The following is a 24,787-nucleotide window of genomic DNA, read 5'->3' on the forward strand; positions in this document are numbered from 1 at the left end:
GATGTTGACATGGTTTAAAATGCATTAGATTCAGAGTGATGTTGTGGAGGAGCCAACTGATGACGAGAGATTGTACTGTGGTTTTGTTGATGAGGTATGCATTTTAATTTTATTAGGTGATATGTATGTTTAATTTATATTTAATAACTGAACAATGCATTTTATATAGTCGTGACATGGTCGTTAATATTTCTTGTTTGGTCAGGTCTTAGTTGGCGATAATTCTTCTTACGACTATTACGGTGATTCAGACTTGGAGACTATAGAAGAACCTGTTAGAAGAAGACATGTAAGATTTATGAATTTATTCGTTGTATGACTCGCGGCCATGGCGTTAAAAAAATGTTTTAAATGTTATCCAATTGTGCATGCAGGTGAAATCAGTTGGTAAGAAAAAGAATGGATCAGAGGATGAAGATGAGAGTGATACAGAAGATAAGAGAAAGTTTTACTGGGAAGTAATGGAGAAGACATTTGTGTCTGAGGCAGCTGCTTATACTTTTTATAATGGATATGCTCGACAAGAGGGATTCAGTGTAAGAAAGTTCAAGTTCAAAGAGACTAAGGGTGCTAACAAAATAGTTCGCAGAAGGCGGTTTGTGTGTTCTCGGGAAGGAAAACGTAACAGCAAGTTTCTGACTATGGACAACCGCACTCGTAGGTTGAGACCTTTGTCACGTTGCAATTGTAAAGTGGAGTTGGATGTGAAGCTTGATAGAGGTTCGGGGGTTTGGCGAGTTGCAAAATTTGTTTACAAGCACAGTCATAAGTGTGCAGAACCGAGCGAGAGCCCATTTTTATGGTCACATAGGAGGATAAAAGATTTCCAGAAAGCGGAGATATTAGCATTGGCAGCAGCTGGGGTTAGGAAGCATGTGATCATGGATACCTTCCTCAGCAAGTATGGTCGGTACACCACTGTTGGGTTTACGAGGAAGGACTTGTACAACATGTGCTGCAGGGAGAAGAGAAAGTTACTTGCAGGTGGTGATGCTAGCTCAGCCATTGCCATGATGGAGAACCGGAGGAAGAAGTTTGCTGATTATTTTTTTGAGTACGACGTTGATAGTAAAGGTCATTTGAAAAGCTTGTTCTGGTGTGATGCTCAGTCCCGGCAGGATTACAATGATTATGGAGACGTACTTGTGTTCGATAGTACATATAAGATGAACCGATATGGTATGCCATTTGTTCCGTTTGTTGGAATTAACAATCACCGGAGGACGACAGTTTTTGCGTGTGCCATCTTATCAGATGAGAAGGAACGCACGTATGTATGGTTACTGAAGACTTTTTTGAAAGCTATGTTGCAGCAGAAACCCAAGTCAATAATCACCGATGCCGATAGTGTGATGATTAGAGCTATTCGAAGTGTGTTTCCGGAGCAGTCGCACCGTATTTGTTCATGGCACATTGAAAAGAACATGGCTCGGCACCTAAGTTTCAAGTCGTTGAGTGAGTTTCGGGCTCTGTTGTATTACACGACCACACCGGATATATTCGAGGAAAGATGGCACGCTTTTATCCAGAAATGGCAGACGGAGAAAACACAAACGTGGCTGAAAAGAATGTACAAGAAGAGGAGATTATGGGCAGCGGTGTACCTATCTGAGGGGTTCTGGCTTGGTATGAAAAGCAATCAGCGAAGTGAAAGTCTTAACTCATGTCTTCACCTACACCTAGACTACGGTATGACACTAGTGGATTTGATTTTGCACTACGAGAATGCTATAGTGCGCATTAGAGAGACGGAGGCAAAAGATGACTGCATCAGTTCACAGACATCACCTGTACCAGTAACCAATTTGAGGAGAATTGAGAGAGCTGCTGCAAAGGTATTCACTCCGGCAAACTTTTATATACTGCAGCAAGAGATATATAAAATAGAAGGCATTGAGGTTATAGATCAGTATAAGGGAACAGAAGGTGAGATGCAGTTTGTTGTTGCTTGGAAAAAGAGAAAGCATGCAAAGTTTTATGTTGACTATAAACCGGCCAACTCGGATAAATTAGTAGAGTGCAGCTGTCGAAGGATGATCCGGAGGGGACTTCCTTGCAAGCATATTCTGCATGTACTTGATGTGCTGGATTTGGATGAAATACCGGGTTGTTTAGTTCTTCTGCGATTCTCTAAACAAGCTAGGGGTGGCTTGCCAGCGAGGCGCACGAGCGATCTATATGATTGGGGTTTTCCTGTAGCGGAGGAGCGACAAAGATTTACGGAGTTGAATGTGTTACAAGCTGAAGCATTGCAAGTTGCATACAAAGATCCACTGTTGTTCGAGCGGACCAAGGCATTTTATGCTAACATTATTTCAAACAAGATGGAGTATGATAATGTACCCAACCGTCCCACAAACTCGCTGAATACTAATGTAAATGAATTGGGTGACCCTGCTCAAGTTGCTGCTCGAGGTGCGCCTAAGAAACGAAAGCGTAGAGATGATGGACAAGGACCCGTGACAATGAATGGAAGGCCATTATCGTATGACGAGCGGGGTAGGGGGATTCGATGTAGCAGATGCAAAAAGGCTGGACACACCAAACGTAGCTTGAAGTGTGACCTGAATCCTAGGTGAGTATAAATTTTTGCTGGCGATCAATTATTTATGCATCCTTTTAAACTTTAGTTATTTACTTTATCATCTGTTTTGTTAATTGCAGGCATGTTGCGCATATGTTTGGAGGTCAGGATGATGAATGACTTATTTTGAAGGACGAACTTGGCACGACATTATGAAGCTTCAGTTGGCATGCCGATATGTGTTATGTAGTCATTGGCTATATGAAGCTGTAGTCATTGCTCATTATGTGCTGTATTTGAAATTTTTTTATGATACTGATATTTTGATGGTGCTATTACTACATTAATTGATGCTGATGATATTTCACAATTTTGATGCATACAAATTGTTGGCAGACCATGGTTTTAAAGTTATGTTATTTAAAGATCTGTTATATGAAGGTGGAGTTGGAATGGTGACATGGGTTTTAAAGGAGATAATTACAAAAACCCACCACAATTGCGGCTAGGGTTTCAAAAAACCACCGCCTTTCATATTTTTGACAGAAAACCACCAGTTTGATCTAACAGCGTGACAGATACCCACCACTTCGCGAAATGAGCTCGGTTTAGCGGGTTAAGCATCAAATTGACAGGTGGGGTCCATAGTCAAGCTGACGTGGCAAGTGTCGCCGTTAACGGCCGTTAACGGAGACAGGTCAAAACGACCCGGCCGGCCCGTGCGTTGGGTTGGTCTGTTCTTTTCTCCCCTTCTCCCGTCCGCCGCCGTCGCACGTCCGCCGCCGCAGGAACACCGCCGCAGCCATGCCGTCGTGGAACGACGGTGAGAGCAGCAGCCAAGACAGTCTGCTCTCTGAGTTCGCACATGGGGCCGATCTGAGCCCAACGTTTCGGGTACATGTTGAGCTAGGGTTAGGGTTTGGTAAAATTTGCGAATTAGTTGATTTACTCTGTTGTATTCGAATTAGTTGCATTTTATCTTGTGATTTAGGTCCCAGAGACCATGTATGACCCGGATTAAGCCGGTGTTCATGCTGGGCCGGAGCGCTGCCACCATCACTTGCCGTGCCACAAGTATGTGGCATTCGAGGGGACGAACACGGGCCGGAGGTTCTTGGGCTGTGGATGCAAGGTAGGAACATCTCTTCAATATCTTGTGCATTTAGAAATCCTTGTGCATTGAGCAAATGTTGTGACAGTTCTTGTGTTGTGGATGGATGTAGCAATAGAAAACCTTGTGTCATATTTAGCACCATAGTTTTGAGCCACATTGTTTCATCAACACTTGTACTAAATTTTGGAATAAAAATAATTTTCAGGAAAATATTTGTGAGACAGTATTTTGGGTGGATCAGGAGTGGCCACAATCTCTGAAACATGCATTGTTCCAGTTGTGGCATTCATTTGAGGAGGAAAAGGAAACCAAAATCTCTGGTAATGTAGAGTATGCTACTGCCAATTACCAGCTAGTGCTTGAGAAGAGGGAGCTGGAAAAGAAAAACCTTGAACTGCATAAACAACTTGGTAGCCTGAGTAGTGAGCAAGAAGCAATGGTTGCAAAATCTGCTGCTGAACTTGAGAAGGTTATGAGGGAGAAGGCAGAGCTGCAGATTGCCACTCTAAAGGAGGAGAAGAAGAAGCTGGAGTATTACGTTGCAGATCTCTTCAATATTAGAGATAGAAACCAGAAGAAGATGAAGGCCATACAAGAGATTTGTGCAAGTTGGGAGTGAAGCATGCCACTATGTTGATGTAATAAATGTAGTAGATGTTCTATCTCTGAGATTTGTGTAACTGAACCAAGTACTATGTATGTTGTATCACTGTGTGGAGAGATCTCCTGTGTGGACCAAGTACTAAGTGTTGTTGTATGAAATAACTGTTGTGTTGGTTACTCCTTATGAAATGCATGGTTTAGTAGCTACATTGTTTACCAATGTGTTATAATGGATTGAATATGTAGCAGTATGTACATTACAATAGCTAGTGTGTCAAAAATATGAAAGATGGTGGTTTTTTGAAACCCTAGCCACAATTGTGGTGGGTTTTTGTAATTTTCTCGTTTTAAAGTTATGTGCTGTTGAAATTTTGGTAACATACTTTTATGTGAAACGGATCCATCGGACAGGGTACTGGGGCGCAAGGCCAGGCTGCATTACAGATGGTCTGTCGATGCTACTATGGTTGATGCATATTTGTCATATAAGTGCTGTTGAAATTTTGGTAACATACTTTTTGTGTCACACTAGTAGCTTAATATATAGATCAATCACACTAGTAGGTCAATCACACTAGTAGCTTAATATATAGATGAATACTTAAAATCACACAATCACAGTACTTGCCAACCGTACTTAAATGTCATACATATAGATTCACAGAAGCTGAGATTGACACAAGCTGGGAAACCTTCTACGGGACTAAAACCCAACCTATGATCACTGCTGCTTTATCTACTTAGTAAATCTCTTGGAGATCCGGACAACCTTCGTTTTCACCGTCTCTAACAGATTTGAAGTTGCTAGAACTATCTGTGCGTTAATGAGGTTCCTTGATCCGTTTATCATCTCCTGCAAACAATAGGCATCGGTTATTCATTTTATGTACCACGGAACAAAGGTGTTTGGTCACCATGTAGAATATCAGTACCTGTGATATTTCTTTATTCTATTTATCTCCATCCCAATGTTCCATGCATTGAAGAACAAATAAGCCACATGAATTGCTGCACAATTAATTCGGTTCATTGAGTTAGTACATGCAATAGTAGTGTAATATGTATTTAGTTGTAGTTTGCATGTACTGACCCATCTTTTTGCTGCGGCATATCATATGATTTTATATTCCAAGATATCACATCAGGGAAAAATCCAGATGTAGATTTGTTGTACTCTTGGATGTCAGCAGAAATTTGTTGTCTCTATACAAATATAGATAATTAGATGTTTCTGTACGCATGCAATTTGAAGACAATATGTAGTAGAAGAAACATGCAGAGCTCGGTGTCTATGGTCACACTTAATGGAAATAATGAGTCAAGAACTTGGAATTCTTGCTTGGGTGTGTGCATGATCACGGTAGTCCAGTGATTGTTCGATATGTTAACTGGAAAATATGCCTGTGTCACAGGAAAAATTGTCAGTACATGCAATGTAAATTAGTATTACTACTAAATTTCGTCATATTGATGGAATACTTTACCTTCTCCCGCCTAAAATATTCGTCGATAACTCGTTGAATGCTTCCAGTTCTTACAGCTAGGTGATCATCGTTATTATTATTATTTTTTGTTTTGTGGCCCTTGCGATGTGCTTCTAGCAGGAATGATGACCTCCACGCTGCACATAAGTACCGATCATCCCCAACACGACGAGACAAATCTCCAATGTAAGCATCGATAACCTGAAAAACAAAGGTTTGGTGTAGTTAACACACAAACATACATGTGCATAATTCATACATTAAAAGTATGTGCACAGTTGAATAAATCGACAATATACTTACATCATCTGTACACCATTTATGGTCTAGAACCACTTTAAGCCGTTGTGATGTCAACGTGACGCCAATATCATTTTTGTAGATAATTTTTTTCCCATTTACCTCACTCTTGCAACAGAGTTGAACAAAAATCTCTGCTGCTGCAATGTGTTCCGCTGTTAAGGCAGTAGAGTCTTGCGGAATTTCAACATCATTGCTGGACGGAGTAGCTGTACACACAAAATGCATTGTGTTTAGTATCAGATTAGTAATCAAAAATTTAACTACATAAATTCCGTTGCGTACCTATTGCGGGAGTTGGCTTTTTTCGAGGTTGTCGTTTCGTTCGATTCTCAATGATATAAGGATACTGCAGTTTAAGAGGGAGCTTTCGCTTCCTCTTTCCATTTACATCTTCATTCTTCCCGGTTGCACTGTTGACGCTTTTTGATCCTTCTGAGGCACCCTCTTTGTGTTCGTCTTCTTTGTTCATATTTTTGAGGGCAGGTTCAAAAATATTTGATGGCACCTCCGATGAAGAGGCCTCCTTAAAATCTTCAGCAACTTGCCATGGATTGTCTGGCGTGCCATCCCCTAAGAAGTCACACTTGGTCCTTGCAGGTGTTATGTAATCCTCTTCTTTATTGTCCTCTTTCGACACCTACGGAAAGGAAACATACAAGCACGTGACGCAGGTGAAATATCCAAAATATTACAGACATTGTATATTGTAAGCAGTAGATTGTATATTCACAATAGTGGAAGCATGTTAATCTGCATTATTTGTTGTCAAACTAACCTTGTCAACATCTTCTTTAGGTAATGACACACTCCGGGTGTCACTTTTTTTGTCGTAAACAAATTCTTTCCGTTCAGGTACTCCGTTGAGGTAAGATCCACAGCCTTCGTCATAACAGTACTGATCTGAAAGTGTTTCTGCGAATGGCTTGTACCTAACACCTGATTTGTTTAATAATTTGACAACATCCTGCAACAAGGAAACAAATTTTAGGATGTCAATAATAATTAAATACATGGTGAACTTTGTTGTTCATAATTATTTCGGCCTAATCACCTTCGCGCATCTCTCTGGTAGTTCTTCCATTATCTCCCTCTTAAAATCCTGCATCATCCTCTTCATGGTGGTTTCCATCTTTATTTCCCACGACGGGCCGGGTTTTTTAATTTTTGCACCCATGTTTTTGTTTCCATCTGTTTTCTTCCCATAGTGTCGCCTATATTCCTCTGTGATGTTATCTTCAATCTAAAATTCACAAATTTAATATGTCAGTACGATATTTGACAGTACATAGTTATATGCAAAACAACTATAATAAATGAAATGGCCGGTATACGTATGCTTACCTTAAGGATACCTTTGCCCCGGCCATTATCTTGATCATAGCTATCTCTCAAGGCTACAGCAGCTTCTGTCCAGTTGATCATAAGTGGGCGTGAAGAGATGCGAGCATAAAGTGCTATCTCATCAAGAGGTTGCACTTTCTCCCAATACAAGTACTACATGTAAAAAAAAAAATAAAGGACAGTTAGTATATGTTGCAACAAATACAAAAAAAAACATTAAAGGACATGTACCTCTAAAATCGCGACATTGCCTTTCGGCCACTGCCTAACATATATTCCTCTCCGGCAAGTGCTGATCTGCTCCATGACATATGCAAGCGTGAATTGGTTCCAATTCAAGTTGTGTAACTTGTACATTGTTTCCACAAATGCATAGAACGGCTTGTAAACCGTATACGTCGAAGTAGGAGCTAAGACAGTCCCTATAAAAATTAAGACATCTCTTCGAAGGAAGTCGTCATTTGTGGCTTTTGACGTAATGATTTCATCAATCATATCTTTCATGACTAAATTACCAGTTTTTTTACTAAGAAATCTATCAGGTATGTTTGTTTTCCATTCTTCTCCTTCCTCTTCCAAAATATCTGCAGACGACAAGCCTTCATCCTCTAATCCTAGCAAGCATTCCACATCCTTATTTGTTGCCGATATTTCACCCACCCTAGGTTCAATGATGAACCTACCCTTTTCCGCATCATAAACCTGCAGCATGTATTTGACCAATAGTGGCCGTATCTTTCTAGATGGAATTTGGATCATGCATCGGCCAACAGCACAAGTGCGTAATTTGTCTCGTTGCTCGTCGGTCATTGCTGCTACGACTTTCTGCCACCTAATTATGTCACAGAAAATCTCCCCATCCGGGTCTTGCATCCTGCAGACCAATTGAACAACATGAAATTAATACGAGGTAGGAAATAAAATTGTACAACTGCATCACATGAAACTAATACACTATACCCTGGGGTTTAATTACGTCATAACAGATTTCAACATCATGTGACAGCAGATTCGAACTTCACGTGATAACAGATTTGAACTTCATGTCATATCAGATATGAACTTCCTGTGAAAACACATCTGTACTTCGTCTGCTAACATGTATGAACTTCATGTGATAACAATTATGTATTCCGTCTGCTAACATATATGAAGTGCAAGCTAGCAATATGAATCAAGTCGTAAGTAGCTGAGGCTGGGTAAATACAAATCAATTAACGACTCAGTTACATAGACAAACATGCATGATTTCGTGGAGATACATGACTAACGGGATCGTTCATTTGTGTTGCATGTGATGAGGACTATCTATACCGCATGTGGTGAGGAAATTTGGGTTGAGGGAGGAGGATGCGACCGTGAGAGAGAGTATGGTCGCGTCACAGATGATGGTGGCCGCGGCATACCTGCGTTTGTCGAGGCAGAGACGGTGGCCGCCCTAGATACGAGGATGTCCGCGGCAGAGACGATGATGGCCGCAGCAGAGACCCACGGTGGCCGCGGGAGAGATCTTGTTCTCGATGCACAGACGACGGTGGCCGCCACAGAGATGTGCGTTCGAGGGTCGGTGATGTGCGGGGTGCCGGACGGTGGTTCAGCTCGGGGGCGGCGGACGGTGGTTCAGGTGGGGGGCGGCGGACGTGGGAAGATGGAGGTTGAGAACTAGGTCAACGAGTCCACGACCTGCACTATTTCTACCCAATCACCCCGCACTACTCGCACGTAATGTACCAGTCAACGCATTCATTAATCATTAAATGGGCCGAAAGCCCATTAAGTTGTCCCAACTCATAATAATGCAATTTACGTCCCATATTTGTAATTATTATTTTCAATGCAAAGTTTCAAATTGCATTCTGGTTTTTACAAATAATAATTTCCAAATTTTACTTCATGCACATTACATCTATGTCTGTAAACTAAGATCTATCATTTATGAAGAAAGTTACAATTTTATTGTTTCATACAAATTATGAAAAATATTATGAATTTTTTTTGTTGCATCCCTTAAATTGTTTCATACAATTTTATTGTTTCATACACAAGGATTCACATCACAAGGTTCACAAGTGTGCCAAATCTTAGCCCAATCCATGGTGGTTTGGTCATTTTTCATGAATTACCCCCTCTTTTTGTCCGAAAACCCCTCTCTCGACACATCTACACCATGGGGCCACCATGCCACCAACTCCAAAATGGGAAAACACTTAGCAACCAAGGATTCACATCACAAGGTTCACAAGTATGCCAAATCTTGGCCCAATCCATGGTGGTTTGGTCATTTTTCATCAATTACCCCCTCTTTTTGTCCGAAAACCCCTCTTTCGACACATCTACACCATGGGCCCACCATGCCACCAACTCCAAAATGGGAAAACACTTAGCAACCAAGGATTCACATCACAAGGTTCACAAGTGTGCCAAATCTTGGCCCAATCCATGGTGGTTTGGTCATTTTTCATCAATTACCCCCTCTTTTTGTCCGAAAACCACTCTTTCGACACATCTACACCATGGGGCCACCATGGTGCCAACTCCAAAATGGGAAAACACTTAGCAACCAAGGATTCACATCATAAGGTTCACAAGTGTGCCAAATCTTGGCCCAATCCATGGTGGTTTGGTCATTTTTCATCAATTACCCCCTCTTTTTTGTCCGAAAACCCCTCTCTCGACACATCTACAAGATGGGGCCACCATGGTGCCAACTCCAAAATGGAAAAACACTTAGCAACCAAGGATTCACATCACAAGGTTGACAAGTGTGCCAAATCTTGGCCCAATCCATGGTGGTTTGGTCATTTTTCATCAATTACCCCTCTTTTTGTCCGAAAACCCCTCTTTCGACACATCTACACCATGGGGCCACCATGGTGCCAACTCCAAAATGGGAAAACACATAGCAACCAAGGATTCACATCACAAGGTTCACAAGTGTGCCAAATCTTGGCCCAATCCATGGTGGTTTGGTCATTTTTCATCAATTACCCCCTCTTTTTTGTCCGAAAACCCCTCTCTCGACACATCTACAAGATGGGGCCACCATGGTGCCAACTCCAAAATGGAAAAACACTTAGCAACCAAGGATTCACATCACAAGGTTCACAAGTGTGCCAAATCTTGGCCCAATCCATGGTGGTTTGGTCATTTTTCATCAATTACCCCCTCTTTTTGTCCGAAAACCCCTCTCTCGACACATCTACAAGATGGGGCCACCATGGTGCCAACTCCAAAATGGGAAAACACTGAGCAACCAAGGTTTCACATCACAAGGTTGACAAGTGTGCCAAATCTTGGCCCAATCCATGGTGGTTTGGTCATTTTTCATCAATTACCCCCTCTTTTTGTCCGAAAACCCCTCTTTCGACACATCTACACCATGGGGCCACCATGGTGCCAACTCCAAAATGGGAAAACACTGAGCAACCAAGGTTTCACATCACAAGTTTGACAAGTGTGCCAAATCTTGGCCCAATCCATGGTGGTTTGGTCATTTTTCATCAATTACCCCCTCTTTTTGTCCGAAAACCCCTCTTTCGACACATCTACACCATGGGGCCACCATGGTGCCAACTCCAAAATGGGAAAACACTGAGAAACCAAGGTTTCACATCACAAGGTTGACAAGTGTGCCAAATCTTGGCCCAATCCATGGTGGTTTGGTCATTTTTCATCAATTACCCCCTCTTTTTGTCCGAAAACCCCTCTCTCGACACATCTACAAGATGGGGCCACCATGGTGCCAACTCCAAAATGGAAAAACACTTAGCAACCAAGGATTCACATCACAAGGTTCACAAGTGTGCCAAATCTTGGCCCAATCCATGGTGGTTTGGTCATTTTTCATCAATTACCCCCTCTTTTTGTCCGAAAACCCCTCTTTCGACACATCTACACCATGGGGCCACCATGGTGCCAACTCCAAAATGGGAAAACACTTAGCAACCAAGGATTCACATCACAAGGTTCACAATTGTGCCAAATATTGTCCCAATCCATGGTGGTTTGGTCATTTTTCATCAATTACCCCCTCTTTTTTGTCCGAAAACCCCTCTCTCGACACATCTACAAGATGGGGCCACCATGGTGCCAACTCCAAAATGGAAAAACACTTAGCAACCAAGGATTCACATCACAAGGTTCACAAGTGTGCCAAATCTTGGCCCAATCCATGGTGGTTTGGTCATTTTTCATCAATTACCCCCTCTTTTTGTCCGAAAACCCCTCTCTCGACACATCTACACCATGGGGCCACCATGGTGCCAACTCCAAAATGGGAAAACACTTAGCAACCAAGGATTCACATCACAAGGTTCACAAGTGTGCCAAATATTGGCCCAATCCATGGTGGTTTGGTCATTTTTCATCAATTACCCCCTCTTTTTTGTCCGAAAACCCCTCTCTCGACACATCTACAAGATGGGGCCACCATGGTGCCAACTGCAAAATGGAAAAACACTTAGCAACCAAGGATTCACATCACAAGGTTCACAAGTGTGCCAAATCTTGGCCCAATCCATGGTGGTTTGGTCATTTTTCAGCAATTACCCCCTCTTTTTGTCCGAAAACCCCTCTCTCGAAACATCTACACCATGGGGCCACCATGGTGCCAACTCCAAAATGGGAAAACACTGAGCAACCAAGGTTTCACATCACAAGGTTGACAAGTGTGCCAAATCTTGGCCCAATCCATGGTGGTTTGGTCATTTTTCATCAATTACCCCCTCTTTTTGTCCGAAAACCCCTCTCTCGACACATCTACACCACGGGGCCACCATGGTGCCAACTCCAAAATGGGAAAACACTGAGAAACAAAGGATTCACATCACAAGGTTGACAAGTGTGCCAAATCTTGGCCCAATCCATGGTGGTTTGGTCATTTTTCATCAATTACCCCCTCTTTTTGTCCGAAAACCCCTCTTTCGACACATCTACACCATGGGGCCACCATGGTGCCAACTCCTAAATGTGAAAAAACATAGCAACCAAGGTTTCAAATCACAAGGTTAACAAGTGTGCCAAATCATGCCCCAATCCATGGTGGTTTGGTCATTTTTCTGCAATTTCCCCCTCTTTTCGTCCGAAAACCCCTCTTTCGACACATCTATACCATGGGGCCACCATGCTGCCAACTCCAAAATGGGAAAACACATAGCAACCAAGGTTTCACATCACAAGGGTAACAAGTGTGCCAAATCATGCCCCATTCCATGGTGATTTGGTCATTTTTTGGACATTCCCCCCTCTTTTCGTCCGAAAACCCCTCTGTCGACACATCTATACCATGGGGCCACCATGGTGCCAACTCCAAAATGGGAAACCACATATAAACCAAGGTTTCACATCACAAGGTTAACAAGTGTGCCAAATCATGCCCCATTCCATGGTGCTTTGGTCATTTTTCTGCAATTTCCCCCTCTTTTCGTCCGAAAACCCCTCTTTCGACACATCTATACCATGGGGCCACCATGGCACCAACTATTAAAATGCTACACTAGTGTCTTCCAAGGATTCAAATCACAAGGTGCTCAAGTGTGCCAAATCTTGGTCCAATTCATGGTGGTTTGGTCACTTTTTTGGTCATTTCCACCTCTTTTCCACCGAAAACCCCCGTGATGACACATCCCTACCATGTTAACAACCACAAAATATCAAACCCCATGCCATGTAATGTTGTCTTCTATTAAAAACAATTATATCAATTCTTGTTCTTTCAATAATTATGATAAAAAGTAAATTGTAGAAATAATTAGTATAAACATACTAATTATCGTGTGTACGGCCACTTTCAGGCCCACTCAAGAACATGCCATCAATGTGATGCTTCTACTTTCGACTAACTAAAGTACATTTATTACAAAATTTCCAAATTCAAACCCAAATTTAAAATCAATGTGGACAAACTACGTCAACAATTCAAAATCAAATTTATATTTCATTAACATTATTATTAAAACACAACTGTAATGACATATGGTCCTAATCTAATTGGGCCCAATTAGCACCAGGCCCAAAAGGCAGACAATCCTCAGTGCAAGTTGCCACCATTCCAATTGGGCCACCAGGTTCTCCATAAATCCTTCCATTCTCTGGCCACCATAAAACCCATTTTGAACATTTTCAAATTTCAAATCTAGTTTCAACTGGACCATATTCAACCATGTCAGCTACTAATACAAATATAAGTAAGAACACATCAAGCAACACATAGATAGATTGGTGCCAGCCACAATATATACATGCACCTGCACTTGCACACATAAGAGGTTTTATGTCTTACACTGCATGGCATAATAGAGTTCAAGGTACTACCATTCTTCATAAACTAAGGCCATAAGTTCGACACAGCAAACCAAAGATACTTTTTCACAAAAGAGTCATCATCTATATCTATAATAGATGGTGACAACGGGTGGATAAACAAGCTCCCTACTCCTGAGCATTCTCCTCTAGGACAACCAGCAGCACCTCATGCTGAGCTCTAATGCGCGCCGACGTCCCGGTACGGCTAAGCTCACGAGCATGCTGCTTCAGGTTTTTCTTGGTGCCACACTTCGGCTTCCTTGTATGCCAGGGACAAGTGTAATGCCCACGCTTCACATACCGCAGGCTACCAACCCTTAGCTGCTCCAGGAGCTTACGCTTGAATGATCCAACATTGCGTTTATCCACGCTCTCAGCGGATTCAGTTGAATCATACTGCAACAATTCAAACAGTCAATTACATTTTATTCCTTCACTACTACATTCATTTTGTTCACAACATACAGTATAATTTCTTCTGCACACATACCTCAAGCGAACCCTCGGAGTCTGAGGGGTAAACTGGCTCTCCCAGCTCTTCAAACTTGCGCTTCTTTCCACCAACAACCTAAATGACAAGACATATCATACCCAATAAACTTTCACACCATTTCAAATACAAATATAACATTTAACCATTTTTACATTACAATTGTAAATAACATGCTACTGCTATATCAAACTTTCTTTAATATTGTTACTACTTTGTGAACTACCACTTTTAGCTGCCAGGAATCTGGTTAAGGATGGGACAACAAATAATTTCTATGACATATATAACATTACTACCTTCTTACAACTGCAACATTACTTTAAACCAATAACAGAAACTAGTTTCTGTGACATGTGACAAGAATTAATTTGTATGACATTCATATGGAACAGAGAGGCTTTTACTCTCTAAATTGCAGAATTTCAGTTTTAACTATACTTTTTCTTCTTCATGCATTGGTTGCAAAGATGGGTCAAATCAGTTCATCATGAATGTTTACTATAACTAGTACAAACCATGTCATCTTATAATAAATACTACTGCAATTATTTTCTAACCAGTTACATCTACTATACCATACTCACAACACCACACACATCTCTGTGCCAAACTTGTATGCAAACAACATACACTGCAAGGTGCTAACACAGACATCTGAACCACAATGGATTTTCTCCAAAACTCAATTTTACAAATTTTCCATTACATGCTCCAGGCTAATAACAGATACTACACTAGCATTGCACACAGACATCAACGACTGCAAATCACCATTGTCAACATACTTGCTCATTCGCTCCAATCTACAAATTTCTGAAACCCTAAGGGCATGTACACCGCGGGACGCTTAGCTAGGCGCTTGGCAGAGAAATAAGCGGTCAATTAATCCTGGCGTCCATGCAATTGTGCTGGGCTCTAACGCGCATCTCAATTTGGGGCACTTGCTTACTCAGTCTGATGTTCAGGCGCCTGCGTACTAGATGCCCTAACAAGACATGCAAATGAAATTAAAAGTGTATGAACATGCGCTTACCCAAGCCGTGTAGGGATCCTCCACCTCCGCCTCCCGCACAACCACCTCTTCCTTCCCCTTCCCAGCATCCGCCGACCCACGGACGGCGACGCCTTCCTCAGCCTCCGCCTTCTGGTCCACAATGTCCGCCAGCACCGGCGCCGCCGCTCCCACCCCTCCTTCCACGACAACCGCCGCTTCCGCCTCGGGCTTCTCCAGATCTGCCGCCGCGACCGAACCCTGCGCGCCGCCCTCCTTCAGATCCTCCACCTCCGGCTCCTTCACCAGCAGCTCAGCCTCCGAGGCCGTCGCCGACGCCTCGGCCTCCGCCTTCTCCGCATGCAGCACCGCAAACGCGGCCGCCGACGCCGACGCCGCCTTGCTACCCTCCTTCTCCATCGCCGCCTTGCTACCCTTCCTCTCCATCGCCGGCGATGGATGTGGTCGAATGGGGCTAGGGTTTTCTGTCTCTCTCCTCTCCTCTGCTCTTTGCCAAATTTGGGGGCGGTTGGGGGGAAATGGAAGGGGACGGAGAAGGCGATGCGGCGGGGGACCTTTCTATACTGGGAGGGGACACGGAAGGGACACGGAGGCTCACGGAAGGGACACGCAAGATCACACGTCATCACCTGTACTTTGCCACGCCATCCCGTACAATGTGTATAATACAACGTACAAACTTTATACAGGGACCACCGTATCCGAACCAACCGGTATCGCGCAATCCAGACCGTCAATGTGTTTCACACCACCATTTCTCGAACGAGGGGGGGGGACACCGGAGCACAGGCGCTGAACCAATAGCATTGATGTCTTACAACGTCTCTCTGAAACATCGGAAGGGCCAAGCAAAACATTATAAGTAGCAATTTAGCATGGTGAACCAACTAAGCAATCAAGTAGCAGTAACAGTTCTATTACTTGTGAATAGGTAAGCTTGACACCTGGTGGGACAAGAAAAAGGAGCCCTCAATTCCTACCAGAGTATATCTCGTAGGACAAGAAAAAGGAGCCCTCAATGATGAGGGACAGCTTACAACCATCATGCAGCAGCTGTAGTTGTTGAATCCAGGCCTATGCTGGTGAGAGCATTTGGAGAGCAAGGCCCTAATTTTGTCTGGTAGACAGGGACCGTTCAGCATCCCAAGTGAAACAGCCACGCCAACTCACACCACATTACAAATTACACCACACGATATACTCTACTTTTGCACTAACATATGTTTACTTAGTGGTTACTCAGATCAGTGGGAGCTCACTTCAATCTCTGGCCAAGATGATGGGCGTTGGGAGCAGAAACACCCCGCTGTGGAATGTAGTGGCAACACCTTCTCGGAAATGTATGCAAGGGCCAATGCCCCTGGCCTGGAATTCGGGTCTCCGGTTGCACATGCCGGTTGTCGGAGCTCTCGTAGAAATGGATAAGGGACAATGTGCCCATCTCCTCTTGGCCACCGGCGAAGCTCATGCTGCGCCTAGCAGGCACCTCAATAGCTCATCCGGCACATTGTTCGCATCGGGCGATGCCTAACTGATAATCTGAACACAGTGGCATTGGTGTTCTCAAGATTTAGAAGTCTCTGAAATATTGGAAGGGTCATGCAAGAACATTACTGTAATTAGCACGGTGATTAGAGAATCAACTAAGCGATCAAGTCGAAGTAACAATTCTAGTGCTTTTGAATACACAATAGAGTAAGCTTGATACCTTTTCCCTGGGGAGCAATTCTCCACTGCATCTCGGCACATTATTTAGTTCAGTGTCGGCGGCCATCTGAAATCTCTGCATGAATTAGTGGAGCACAGCAGGTTCTCCTTCCCAGGACTATCACCTTGGCTCGGCGAACAGAGAGGCTTTCCGATCGGGGTCTGCTTCGCATTGTCGACTCGCTTCAGAGATGACCAATTAGCATCTTGATCGGAACATTTACGCGCCGCCGGGTAAACCTCTGAATTCTGCACTTGGGGTGACGGCCAGAGCTGTACCGGCGAGCACCGTTCACCCCCACCGGAGAGGTAAGCGATGATGGCCTCCTGGTAGAGGCCTTGCTGGAAACTCACCACCTGCTCTTCGAGCCGGACAACCTCCTCCTCCAACACAGCCACCTCCGCCAGAAGCTCCAATAGCTGCAGACAAAATTCAGGAGATACAAACATGTTGTGTCAGGATATGGGATCCTCTTACAAACTACTCTTACCTTGTGAAATGCAATCGCGCAATTTACCTGACAGGGCAGGTAAGGAGGAAGGCGAGGGAGCGCGCCCAGTGGCCTGGTGAACGCCCGCTCCAGGGCTCGGTGGACGTTCTCCTCCTGCCGCAGCTTCTTCCTCAGCTTCTCCACCTGCCACCCCAGATACAGAAACATTGTGAATTTCTTGACATACTATCTATATGAGTCACTGAATTTTGCTCTTGAATCGAAAACCAGGGCCATTACGTCTTGCTGCAGCGCCATTTTCCTATCCCTCCTTGCTTGGCTTCTGTTCCTGTTGGCAGCTGGGGTAGCAGCGTTGGTGGACGCCTTCATGGCCGGCGCCCTGGAGTTGGTTCTCCTGCGATCCTTCTCCATCACCTTGATCATGGACAGCAATAGGACGTGAGAATAAGTCGAGGGAGACTTGAAAAACGCAAAGGACATCACATTAAAGAGACCGGAAGGAATGGTGGGGAGCAATCAGAAATTCATTCAGAAGGTGGGTACACTGGTACAGAGTTTGAATTGCTTGATCTGTACAATGCCACCGAACCAATCTCAAACCCTCAGAACAAAATTAAGAAGAGAGCGTAGTAGTGTACAGAAACTTGAGTTTCAAACCTTAACAAGCAGTCTCCACTCACAGCAAGCAAGAACAAAAAGAATGTAGAACGCGCATATCGGAGGCCCCCAAAAGGATGACTGAAAGACTAAAACGCAAAGAATTCAGACGTCCATTTCCACGGGACGGGGGAAGGCGTCCCCTCTCAGCTGCCAGGAAACCAAAGGTCTAGGCAACGCAAAGAATATATTCATGGCTTGGACACTCAACTCGACGGAAAACGCAAGCTCTTCTGATGCCAAACCCACGGAAGGAAGGGAGGGAGGGAATGCGATGCCACATACCTTGTCGTTCCTCAGAGGAGCCGCCTTCGCGCCGAGCGCCACCGGCGGCCTTCTCCCCGTGCCGCCGGTCATCTCCATTGCCGTAGTATGCATCGAGCTGCCAGTGCACGGACCGTGGATCAAGAGAGCGCAATGCGAGCAAGGGGGCAGAAGCAGAGAGGCCTCTAGCTAGAGGAGGCGCGAGCAGGCTTGAATGGCATTAATGGCTAGGCCCCTCGGCGTTTCCAAGTTGATCTAATCCTAGCGCGGTGCCTGGAGAGAGCAGGCCGCCAGACCTTGGAGGTGTCAGCGTGGATTGGGCTCGATCGAGCTGGGAAAGCGTGCGGCGGGATGCGGGCGCGGGATGAAGACGTCGGTCGGTGCCGCCCTCCGGGTGACTTGTCGTCTCTTCTGCCTGTGCGTGCTGGCCTGCTTTGCTTCAGTTTTAGGTGTGATGATGCGAGCGAGAGGGCGTCCCCTCCTCTTCATTTCACCGTGCCGACTTGCGCTCCTCGGGACGTCCGGCGTCCCGTCCCGGTGTGGGCGGCGCGTGGACCTGAGTCGCTGCTAGATGTTCCTTTTTTTTACATATCTTTTTTTTTTAACAGGTGTCGGTCCTCAAGGACCAAGAGCTTCTAATATATTTTTAAACAGAAAGCTCGAAAGCCTAGCTTTGAATTAACAAAGCCATTAACCGGCCAGGGATTACAACGGGACACCGTAACACAAGGCCCTCCGCACCACACAGCACCACACCACACACTACGACCGAAAGATACAAGGGAGCACTCTGAGAAGCTTACAACACTACGTTACAAACACTACGCTACAGCACAAGCACATGCCTTGCAGAAGCGAAGACCGCCGCTCCACAGCACCAAGGACGCTAAACCAGCGGGGCACGACGAGTCACTGCTAGGGGCAGAGAGGAAGCCTTGGAGCTTCTAATATATTCAAGGGATGGACATACAACTGACAGAAAGGAACATCACGAAAAAGGAAATAACAAGTAGGTCCTTGCATTTTGCACCAAGATCATCTACAGATTTCCTAGAAATGCAATCAAGGACAGCTCCTTCTCCACCGCAAAAGACGTCGTCACAGTCACCCTCACCGTCACAGGGGACGCCAACACTTGGGACGGCGAGGAGGGAGTCAACTGCGATGAAGCCAAAGTGCCTCTGTGTCGGCATCAAGGTATGGAGGTTGAAGATGACCCACAAGCCCCGGTGGGCGTTCACCGTCGCCGATGCCAGAGGAGGGAGTGGCCGCCATTCAACCATGAAGGACGCATGCGAGCCTATCGTCGGCGTAGAGATACTCCCAAGAGAAGCAAAGCTTCCCCCTGTTGCAGAATCGAGAAGCCACCGCTGCATCCACGTTAGGCGGTAGAGGAATCGTCAATTCCACTTTTCCGACGACGAGCCGCAACATTCTGCGCCTCCCCTCCCCCTCTACCCCTCCCCCCTCGCCAGCACGGCCGGCCAGAGGACAGTGAGACCCACGGTTGCACCATCTCTTCTCCTCCCGCTGCCATGGCCGACCAGAGAAAAGAGGAGTGCCCGCTGCAGAAGGTTGAGCTTGACAAAGAACACGGCTTTATTAACGGAGACTGTGGCTCTCTTCATCAGCTTCACCTCCTGCCACTAGAGGTGAATAAAGAGGAAGAAGAACCCTAAACTTCCCCAGATCTGGCTGGACAGATCCGAGACCCCACTCCAAACTACGGGCACAAGCCCACAACCGGCATATAGCCGAGATCCCTACTACTGGTACTACTACTACTGTACAGAGGCCAGCCTTCGTCCCTCCATCCCCTCCGGTTGGCGAGGCCGCCAGAGAGGGTGGAGGTAGGAGCCGGGGGCGCGTGGATGACTCTCAAGAGGTGGGAAGTGAGAGCGGAGAGGAGAAAAAATGTCCACTTCTGCTGTGTGAATAGTGAGCTAAAATAATCTCTAGCTAAACTATTTTGGAATTTGACGACAAAGAACACATACTAATATCACGAAGATATCAATTATACCTAGCCTATGCATAGCGGCATTGCGGATGCACATAGTCAAAACAGAATATGAATTACAATAAAAGAAAAACTCCCGCTACAGTGATATATTCCTTTTAATAGCCGTACTAACACCACCAAAAATCCACCTTCTCCAAAGAGACGCCTTCAAAAAGGGAACAATGCACAACCGATGTCGTCGCCCGATCATAGATCTTAGACTTTCACCCTAGAGAAAGTCATGCTCACAAAACAATGCCTTTAACAAGGTCACCCTCCCTCGCCCTTTGATAGGGCTTGGTGTGGACTCCACCGCCTAGTGAAGATGACGGAATTGGCCATGGAGAGTAGATCAAGGGGAGGATTGCTAGGGTGGGAGAGGGGCCTCTGGAGTCACCCCATGCGAGGCGACCAAGGAGGAAGGGGAAGGGAGGGAGGCGAACGTGATGGGATTCGTAGCATAGAAAACAAAAAAATTCCTACCGCAAGAACGAAAACCAAGCCAAGATGCAATCTAGAAGATGGGAGCAACGAGAAGATCATGAGACTAACCCTCGAATATTTCCAAAGCCTACGAGATTAGATCTCGTTGTTGCAGAAGATGATCACTTGCCGCTTTCAAAAGCGCATAGAAGATCTTGACGGTGCCACAGTCGGGCAGCACCTCCGTACTCGGTCACACGTTCGGTGTTGGTGACGACGTCCTTCTCCCCGTTCCAGCGGGCAGCGGAAGTAGTAGATCCTCGGAATCCCAACAGCACGACGGCGTGGTGGCGGTGGTGGTGGAGAACTCCGGCAGCGCTTCGCCTAAGCGCTACTAGAGTTGTATGTGGAGGAGGGGCGGCTAGGGTTTGGGGAGAGGGGGGCGCCGGCCTTGGTGCCTCCAAGGGGTGCGGCCAAGGTGGCTTTGGTGTGGCCGGCCCCCTCCCCTTGTCCCTCATTATATAGGTGGAACCCCCAAGGGTTTTCCCAAAGTCTTCGAATAAGACCCCAATTCAAAACTGCCATATGGACGAATCCTACTTGGGGTGGGACTCTCCCCTTTCCCATTGGTGGGGTGGCCGGCCCCCTGATACGTCTCAAACGTACCTATAATTTCTGATGTTCCATACTTGTTTTATGACAATACTTACATGTTTTGCTCGCACTTTATAATGCTTTTATGCATTTTCCGGAACTAACCTATTAACAAGATGCCACAGTGCCAGTTCCTGTTTTCTGTTGTTTTTGGTTCCAGAAAGGTTGTTCGGGCAATATTCTCGGAATCGGACGAAATCAACGCCCAGAACCTTATTTTTCCCGGAAGCTTCCAGAAAGTCAGAGAGGGACCAGAGGGGAGCCCTGGGGGCCCCACACGTGGTGGCGGCGCGGCCCAAGGGGGGCGCGCTCCCCTAGTGTGAGGAGGCCCCGTGGCCCCTCCGACTCCGCCTCTTCGCCTATTTAAGCCGTCCTGACCTAAAACATCGATACCAATTGACGGAACTCCAGAAAGACTCCAGGGGCGCCGCCACCATCGCGAAACTCCGTTTCGGGGGACAGAAGTCTCTGTTCCGGCACCCTGCCGGGACGGGGAAGTGCCCCCGGAAGCCATCTCCATCAACGACATCGCCTCCATCATGCTCCGTGAGTAGTTCCCCCATGGACTACGGGTTCTAGCTGTAGCTAGTTGGTATTCTCTCCCCCATGTACTTCAATACAATGATCTCATGAGCTGCCTAACATGATTGAGATTCATCTGATGTAATCGGTGTTGTGTTTGTTGGGATCCGATGGATTGTTACATTATGATTAGTCTATCTATAAAGTTTGTGAAGTTATTGTTGCTGCAATCTTGTTGTGTTTAATGCTTGTCACTAGGGCCCGAGTGGCATGATCTTAGATTTAAGCTCTATACTTATTGCTTAGATTGTATCTACAAGTTGTTTGCACGTGTCTATGTCCGGAACCCGAGGCCCCAGAGTGACAGCAACTGGGATAACTGGAGGGGAAGGCGTAGGTATGAGGATCACATGTTTTCACCAAGTGTTAATGCTTTGCTCCGGTGCTCTATTAAAAGGAGTACCTTAATTTCCAGTAGATTCCCTAGAGGCTCGGCTGCCACCGGCTGGTAGGACAAAAGATGTTGTACAAGTTTCTCATTGCGAGCACGTATGACTATATATGGAAAACATGCCTACATGATTAATAATCTTGATGTTCTGTCTTAATGCTATTTCAATCATATCAATTGCCCAACTGTAATTTGTTCACCCAACACTTGTTATTGGAGAGTTACCACTAGTGTAGATAGCTGGGAACCCCGGTCCATCTTTCATCATTATATACTCGTTCTACATGTCATTGGAAGTAGTATCAACTATTTTCTGGTGCCATTGCCTCTGTGTTACTATTACTGCTGATGTGTTACTGTTACTATTGCTCTCATATCACTGCTACTTTCACATCATCCCTGTTACTAGCTAGTGCTTTTCCAGGTGCAGCTGAATTGACAACTCAGTTGTTAAGGCTTATAAGTATTCTTTACCTCCCCTTGTGTCGAATCAATAAATTTGGGTTTTACTTCCCTCGAAGACTGTTGCGATCCCCTATACTTGTGGGTTATCAAGACTATTTTCTGGCGCCGTTGCCGGGGAGGCATAGCTCTACTCATAAGTTCACCTGGGGAGTACACTCTACCTCTCTCTCTGTTCTTGTTTTATTTTATTTTGTTTTGCTTAGTTTACTTTTGTCTAGTTTATTTGTGCTTAGTTTATTTCTGTCTAGTATTATTTTGCTTAGTTTATTTTCGTCTAGTTTCTTTTTGTTTTGTTTTACTTTTCTCATATACCCGAAAATCCATAAAAATTTGAAAAACCTAAAAATTAAAAACTGCTGTTATGGGAGAATCTACAACCTATTTGGAGCTTATTGAATTATATAATAATTATAGAGAATCAAGAACGGGAGAAGTTATGAGAGCTGTGATAGAAAAATTGAATACAATTGCTAAAATCTTGCTTAAACGCCATGATATAAACTGTTGCTCTAAACAGGATACTAAACATCTTAAATTTCAATGTGGCTTTAGTGAGGAATTTTTAATTAAGAACTATAATTGGAATAGCTATATTCACTTTGGGTTCTAAGAGGTAGAACAATTTTTCATATTTATGGGAGCCTCTGAGATAGAATCCTTCATGTCTAAAAATTATGAAACTTGTGCTGTTTGTAAGGACCTTAAAGATTATGTCTCTTCTATCCTTAATTTTTTCATAGAAAGTTATAGTGATAATCCTTATATCATTAATTATAAAGAGAGACTCATTAATGCACAAGAATGCACTCACAATTTGCAGGAACCAGTGGAAGAAGAAATTGATGAACCTGAAAGCTCATTGGATGAAAAAGAGGAGGAAATTGATGAACCTGAAAGCTCATTGGATGAAAAAGAAGAAGAGAGTGATGAACAAAAGGAGGAAGAATGGATTAGCTACCCATGCCAACCTTCTAATGAGAGTAACTCTTTATCTCTTACACTATTTGATTGTCCTCCATGCTTACCGGAGGAGGATGAATGTTATGTTCCTGAGGATTCTCTTGAAATATTCCCTATGACTAAAACTTGTGAGAATAATTATGCTACTGTTATCTATGATAATCCATGCTACTTTGATAAATCTTATGATAATGCTTTGTTTGTGCCTGATGTCGAAATGCATGGTACTAAAGAATTTTGCTTGGCAAATGTTTATGATAAATCTCTAGATGATGGTCCTATGTTACTTGATAATATTAATTGTACTACTAATGAAAATGGGGTTGGAGAGTTCTTGACTTTATCTATGAGTCCCATATCTTTTAATATTGATCAATCATCTTGTTATATTATTGATAAAAGTGGGTTTGAAAGTTTTAATCCTATTATTTTTTAGCTTGATAAAAATTATGTGTTTGGAAATCATGAAAAGCATGTTGTATGTGATAGTTATGTTGTTGAGTTTGTTGATGAAGCTACTGAAAATTATTATGAGAGAGCAAAATATGGTTGTAGAAACTTTCATGGTACCAAAACACCTCTCTGTATGCTTAAAATCTTGAAGTTACTCTTGTTTTACCTTCTTATGCTTGTCACTTTGTTCTTCATGAATTTATTTGTGTACAAGATTCCTATGCATAGGAAGTGGGTTAGACTTAAATGTGTTTATAATTTGCTTCTTGATGCTCTCTTTTGCTTCGACTCTTATTTCTTGTGAGTGCATCATTAAAACTGCTGAGCCCATCTTAATGGCTATAAAGAAAGCACTTCTTGGGAGATAAACCATGTGTTTATTTTGCTACTGTTTTGTTGTGTCTTGGAAGTTGTTACTACTGTAGCAACCTCTCCTTATCTTTATTTTATTGAAATGTTGTGCCAAGTGAAGTCTCTAATAGAAGGGTGATGCTAGATTTGGATTACTGCGCAGAAACAGATTTCTCGCCGTCACGAATCTGGGTATGATTCTCTGCAGGTAACTCAGAAAAATCTGCCAATTTACTTGAGTGATCCTCA

At 44.2% G+C, this 24,787-nt stretch overlaps 2 protein-coding genes across 3 annotated transcripts; one reads left to right on the top strand and one right to left on the bottom strand.

Annotated features, from left to right (window-relative positions):
• The first annotated feature begins 203 nt into the window (after positions 1-203).
• LOC127323756 (protein FAR1-RELATED SEQUENCE 5-like) lies at positions 204-2,704 on the top strand. The gene is made up of 3 exons (XM_051351880.2): positions 204-289; positions 375-2,575; positions 2,665-2,704. Exons 2-3 carry the CDS (start codon positions 462-464, stop codon positions 2,702-2,704), a joined length of 2,154 nt encoding a protein of 717 aa, XP_051207840.1. The 5' UTR covers positions 204-289; positions 375-461.
• Positions 2,705-16,075: 13,371 nt separating this feature from the next.
• On the bottom strand, positions 16,076-18,674 carry LOC127323833 (uncharacterized). Of its 2 annotated transcripts, none has more exons than XM_051351944.2 (5): positions 18,279-18,674; positions 17,616-17,750; positions 17,403-17,519; positions 16,886-17,304; positions 16,076-16,757 (listed from the first exon to the last, which is right to left on the bottom strand). In XM_051351944.2, exons 1-4 carry the CDS (start codon positions 18,369-18,371, stop codon positions 16,930-16,932), a joined length of 720 nt encoding a protein of 239 aa, XP_051207904.1. In that variant the 5' UTR covers positions 18,372-18,674; the 3' UTR covers positions 16,076-16,757; positions 16,886-16,929. The 2 variants fall into 2 exon arrangements, with proteins under 2 accessions (XP_051207904.1, XP_051207906.1); XM_051351946.2 differs by lacking the exon at positions 18,279-18,674 and adding an exon at positions 17,994-18,121.
• Between the last annotated feature and the right edge of the window lie 6,113 nt (positions 18,675-24,787).

This window comes from Lolium perenne, chromosome 7 (assembly GCF_019359855.2).
Source record: "Lolium perenne isolate Kyuss_39 chromosome 7, Kyuss_2.0, whole genome shotgun sequence".
Taxonomy (NCBI): Eukaryota; Viridiplantae; Streptophyta; class Magnoliopsida; order Poales; family Poaceae; genus Lolium; species Lolium perenne.